The 6000-nt window shown below is 42.9% G+C and overlaps 2 protein-coding genes across 3 annotated transcripts in view; one reads left to right on the top strand and one right to left on the bottom strand.

Annotated features, from left to right (window-relative positions):
- Nucleotides 1-1403: 1403 nt before the first annotated feature.
- On the top strand, nucleotides 1404-2517 carry LOC147081899 (G protein-coupled receptor 68-like). Its single transcript, XM_085980595.1, has one exon. It carries the CDS (start codon nucleotides 1507-1509, stop codon nucleotides 2470-2472), a length of 966 nt encoding a protein of 321 aa, XP_085836721.1. The 5' UTR covers nucleotides 1404-1506; the 3' UTR covers nucleotides 2473-2517.
- A 2286-nt stretch (nucleotides 2518-4803) lies between these two features.
- LOC147081898 (D-glutamate cyclase, mitochondrial-like) overlaps nucleotides 4804-6000 on the bottom strand; it is a 46743-nt gene continuing 45546 nt past the window's right edge. For both annotated transcript variants that reach the window (XM_085980600.1, XM_085980601.1), the window contains one exon: nucleotides 4804-5210. In XM_085980600.1, coding sequence (XP_085836726.1) covers nucleotides 5052-5210 — 159 coding nt within the window. In that variant the 3' untranslated portion in view covers nucleotides 4804-5051. The remainder of the gene's footprint in view (nucleotides 5211-6000) is intronic.

Genomic DNA, 6000 nt, shown 5'->3' with positions numbered 1-6000 from the left:
CTCGCTGGCTTGGCATATTTTCACCGCATTTTCCAAATTTAGTTCGGTTTCTCTCAACAGACGTTCCCTGACTTTTTTATCATGAATACCAAATACAATCTGGTCACGAATCATGGATGCTTTGAGCTCAGAGAAATTACATGTCTGTGCTTTCAGTTTCAGATCAGTTATAAAGCTATCAAAAGTCTCATTTTGCTGCTGTGTCCGAGAACAGAAGATGTATCTTTCATAGGTCTCATTCTTTTTGGGAGAGCAATGTGCATCAAATTTTTTTAGCACATCTTCTAATTTTTCTCTGTTCTCCACTGGATTAAATACAAATGTATTAAATACCTCTATCGCCTGTGGGCCTGCAACCGTAAGCAGCAATGCTATCTTCCTTGCGTCTGGCTTCATACCGAATCCGGTGGCTGCAATGTAGAGTTCGAATTGTTGTTTAAAAATCCGCCAATTGTATCACAGATTCACAGAAGCCCCACAGTGCAGATAGAGGCCATTTCGGCCCATCGAGCCTGCACCGACACATATCCCACCCGATCCCCGTAACCCCTACACATATCCCACCCTATCCCTGTAACCCCACGTATTTAATCCCCCTAACACTAAGGGTCAATTTATCATAGCCAATCAACCTAACCTGCACATCTTTGGACTGTGGGAGGAAACCGGAGCACCCGGAGAAAACCCACGCAAACACGGGGAGAATGTGCAAACTCCACACAGACAGTCGTAGTCGATATTTCCCTCGAGATTCAAACGCTCTGGTGGCTTCAAATTCTCCATGTTGCTTTTCACAATTTTCAGCAGATCTTCACCACCCTGGTACCGTGTTATGTTCATTTATAAATAGATATTCTTATTATGAACACAGCTAGCTTTTGCTAGACACTTTTATTGAGCACATGTGGACTTGTACAGCATCTTGTAGAGGCTTCCATCTTGACTGCTGCCTTGTGGGTAGCCTAGCCTCATGGGTAATGTAGTCCTAATATAATATATAGCTGGGTAGTGTAGTCTTATACATACAGCTATATACAGCTCTACGGCTCCACCTAGTGTCCACTATAGAATGACATGCTATTGATCACTACAACCGCCACCTTCTCGAGGGCAATTAGGGATGGGCAATAAATGCTGGCCTTGCCAGCGACGCCCACATTTGAGAATGAATATTGAAAAAAATCACCATAGCTGGAGAGGTTAGGAGAATTTTTAGCACAGAAGGTTGTTTTTAAATGCCTTAGCAGAAACATAAATATTTGAAAAAGAAATATTGAAATGGTATGAGGAAAGGGCAGGCGAATAGGACAGATTGGATGGATCATTCAGTGGGCTTTCAGTGGCACGATGGGCCAAATGGCCTCCTTCTGTGCTGTAATGTTCGATAATTATATTGTTTCATAACTTCTCTGTTTTTCCTCTAGAGAGACATGTTTCAGTGAAGAAGAATTAAACAGAAAAGTATCATAAAATTTATTAGACGAGAAAGTCCCAGTATTGTGTTGAATGATGACCAACTGTTCTATCGACCACGGTATCCACCAGACCCTGTTTCCCACGGTCTACATCTTGGTCTTCATCGTCGGCCTCCCGACTAATCTCCTGTCCCTGTATCACAGCTACCTGCAGATCAGGCAGGGGAACGAGCTGGGAGTCTACCTCTGCAACCTGACCATCTCAGACCTATTGTACCTCATCTCCTTGCCCTTGTGGGTTCAGTATATGCTGCAACACGATGACTGGATCTTATCCCGGGGACTCTGCAAGTTCAGCGGCCTGCTCCTCTACCAGAATATCTACATCAGCATCGGCTTCCTCTGCTTTATCTCCATCAATCGCTTCCTCGCCGTGGCCTACCCTGTGAACTTTAAATCCCTGCACACCATGAAGACTGCAGTGCTCATCAGTGTTATCATCTGGCTCAAGGAGGCAGTCATCTGCACTTTCTTCATAGGCTCCAAGGTTCTCAGTAAAGACAAGGAGAATGACACCTTGTGTTTCGAACATTATCCTCTGCGCCCATTAGACAGGGATTTAAATATTTACAGGCTCTCTGTTGGGTTCTTCCTCCCGTTTATATTATTAGTCTTCTCTTACTACAAAGTGTTGACGGTTGTCCACAAGGTCCGTGGGCTTAACGAAAATCAGAAATTAAGAGTAAAAAAATTGGTGTCTGGGACAATCATCATTTTGCTGGTTTGCTTCGCACCCTATCACATTTTCCTGATGATTCGGACCATATTCGAGCACAGCTGTGAGTTCGCTCAAGATATTTTTGACGTTTACCATTTTGGGCTTCTGCTAACGAGTTTAAACTGCGTGGCCGACCCCATCTTGTACTGCTTTATATCTCAGAGTTCACAGAGCTGGCTAGCCAGATTCCTGGATCCTGTTAGAAATCTCTTTCACTGCCAGAAGAGACGAGAAATTGAGACCGTGGAGATGAAGACCAAATCACCAGTTATGATTTAAAGTAACCTTACATGTTGAGGACACCGCAAAAGCTTTGAAAACAATGATGGCCTCATCTTACAGTGTGTTGTAAACAAGCAAGTGCTCCTTTTATTTTTAGGTATAGAATAGAGCTCTGAATTAGAGCTTTGGGTAAGAGCTAGCATTTTCAGTAAGATTTATAATTGGATTTCGGGTAAGAAGTAAAATTGCTGTAGTTTTCTGGTAAATATTGTGATTGGATTACAACTATCAGTAAGAAATGGACTTAGATTAGGGATTCTGGTGAAGACTGGGATTGGATTAGACCTCCAAAGAAAGACTTGCATTTATATAGCACCTTTCACGACCACGGGACATCCCAAAGCACTTTACAGCCAATGAAGTACTTTCTGAAGTGTAGTCAGTGTTGTAATGTAGAAAACATGGCAGTCAATTTGCACACAACAAGCTCCCACAAACAGCAATGTGATAATCTGTTTTAGTGATTTTGGGATAAATATTGGCCACAACACCAGGGTTAACGCCCTTCCTCTTCTTCGAAATAGCAGCCATGGGATCTTTTACGTCCACCCGAGAGAACAGACGGGACCTCGGTTTTAACATCTCATCCGAAAGACGGCGCCTCCGACAGTGCAGCGCTCCCTCAGTACTGCACTGGGAGTGCCAGCCTAGATTATGGGCTCAAGTCTCTGGTGTGGGGCTTGAACCCACAACCTTCTGATTCAGAGACGAGAGTGCTGCCACCAACTGAGCCACAGCTGACACGCAAGGAAGAATTGAGGTTGGATTATAATTTTTGGTATAGATTTGGGTTGGATTTGAGTTTCAGGATGAGAACTGGGATTGGATTAGAGCTTTTGGTAAAGTTTTGGGATTGGATTAGAGTTTTTGGTAAAGATTGATTGATACAGATTAGAATTTTTGATGAGAACTTGAATTGGATTACAGCTTCAGATAAGAATTGAGGCTAGATAAGAATATGGTTGTATTAGAGCATCTGGTTTCTAATTGTAACACTTTTACATTATAGATCTTTTAATTTAAATTGGCTAGGTCATTGAATCATAGAATGGTTACAGCACAGAAGGAAGCCATTCGGCCTGTCGAGCCCATGCCGGCTCTCTACAAGAGCACTTCATCTAGTCCCACTCCCCCGCCCTTTCCCCGTAGCCCTGCAAATTTTTTTCCTTCAGGTACTTATCCAATTCCCTTTTGAAAGCCACGATTGAATCTGCCTCCACCACCCTCTCAGGCAGTGCATTCCAGATCCTAACCACTCACTGCGTAAAAAAGTATTCCTCATGTCGCCTTTGGTTCTTCTGCCAATCACCTTAAATCTGTGTTCTCGGCCCTTCCGCCAGAGTTTTTTTTACATGTAAATCACAGCTGGTGTCTCTTAGATGTTCTTTGTCTTTTTTCTTTGTGTGTGTGTGTGTAGGTGGGAAGTAGAGTCAACCCATACTTCTCTCCGAATTCTCTACGTAGTTAAATGCAAAAGAAATTCTTTCCTCGCTATGAACTTTGGATACTCCAGCAGCTTCTGATCTAAAGTCAACCAAATTACAAATGCTCTGAAGGTCATTTCTTATTTTTTTTATTCATTCTCAGGATTTGGGTGTCACTGGCAAGGTCCAGCATTTATTGCCCATCCCTAGTTGCCCCTTGAGAAGGTGGTGGTGAGCCGCCTTCTTGAACCGCTGCAGTCCGTGTGGTGAAGGTACTCCTACAGTGCTGTTAGGGAGGGAGTTCCAGGATTTTGACCCAGTGACGATGAAGGAACGGCCGATATATTTCCAAGTCGGGATGGTGTGTGACTTGGAGGGGAACTTGGAGGTGATGGTGTTCCCATGGACTTGTGGGTTCCCATCAGACAAGTATCAAACAATGCAAGCTTGTAGATGTAGTTGTTAAACCTAACAGTGGAGCCATCAAGAAAACAACTTTGGCCGAGAATTTCCTCGGAGGTGCTCCTGTTCCACTTTGTAACTTCACAGGAAGAGTGGAGGAAACCTCACTTTCGTGTGTAAACGGGATTTCCACCACATGTCCATGGAAGTTATGGCAGTAGAACGGGAGCAGTGCCAAGGAAATTCACAGCCTTTGTTTGATAAAACTTGCCTAGGTGCATATGGTTTCAGCACTAGGAGCTCCCTAAATCAACATCTCCCACTATTGTATCCAAGTCCTAAAATATTCTAGTCACAACAATATTTCCTAGGCTTTTCCTTTATCTATCCAATCTTCTTCTTTAAATTTGTCAGACTTCTGAGGCAAAATGAAACCCTGAACAGTACTGGGCACAATTATCTAAAGAACAGTTTCGAAATGACTGACACAAACACTGGAATAAACTGTTTTGTGGGGAAGAAAAAAACATTTGTTGTATTAATTCTTGAAGTGAAACAGAAGCACAACACAGCCATAAAAAATTACATAAATCAAAAATAAATGCAACACTGCATTATAACATACCTGTCGTGCAAATATCATTACATTGATTAGTTAGTGTAAACCTAACGAGAACTTTCTCAGTTAAAAGGTTGGCAAGAATGATTGTAATTCTATATTAAAGGTTCCCTTATTGCTCACATTGTGACCTAGTTCGATAGGGCCTGTCCTAGGGTGATCTCCAACAGCTGTTTGATCATAGTTGAGTGCGTGTCATGAAACAGCAAGCCGTCCACTTCCATTCCCAGATTCCCGGTTTTTCCGCTTCGTATTCCATGTTCCACCAGCAACTCCAGCAGCTTTTCTTCCTAAGGACAGATGAAAAGATTGACTACAGAACTGAGAGGTTATAAGCATCAGGAAAGATTGAACAGGCTGGGGCTCTTTTATCTGGAAAAGAGAAGACTGAGAGGTGAGCTGATAGAAGTCTTTAAGATTATGAAGGGATTTGATAGGGTAGAGGCAGAGAAGGTGTTTCCACTTGTGGGGGAGACCAGAACTAGAGGCCATAAATATATGCCAGACACTAATAAATCCAATAGGGAATTCAGGAGAAACTTCTTTACCCAGAGAGTGGTGAGAACGTGAAACTCGCTCCCACAAGGAGGAGTTGAGCCAAATAGTATAGATGCATTTAAGGAAATGGTAGATAAGCACATGAGAGAGAAAGGAATAGAAAGTTATGCTGATGAAGAGGGGTGGGAGGAGGGTCGTGTGGCGCACAAACGCCAGCATAGACCAGTTGGGCTGAATGGACGGTTTCTGTGCTGTAAACTCGATTTAACTCGGTGTAACATTCAGTGTAACAAAAGGATGGAGCATTGAGTTAGCAAGAATGTATTCCTATGTCACGTGTGCTGCTGGGTCTGTGCAACACGGTGGTAGGACGTGGCTTCACCCCTACAATTAAACAAAAGATGTCTTCCTGATATTACCCAGAGCAACTGAGGAGAAACTACTTCATTGAGGGAAGAGATGAATAAAAGAAATCAAAAGGGTCAGTTAACCTATACTGTTCCTCCTAACACCAAAAGCTAGTGGACAGGTACAAAAAATACCAAGGGGGCTGGAATACAAAAAGTAAAAGTTACGTTACAG

This window comes from Somniosus microcephalus, unplaced genomic scaffold, assembly GCF_052327205.1.
Source record: "Somniosus microcephalus isolate GS21.2 unplaced genomic scaffold, FLI_Smic_1.0 scaffold308, whole genome shotgun sequence".
NCBI classification, from domain to species: domain Eukaryota; kingdom Metazoa; phylum Chordata; class Chondrichthyes; order Squaliformes; family Somniosidae; genus Somniosus; species Somniosus microcephalus.
This window is presented reverse-complemented; position numbering and strand designations above follow the sequence as displayed.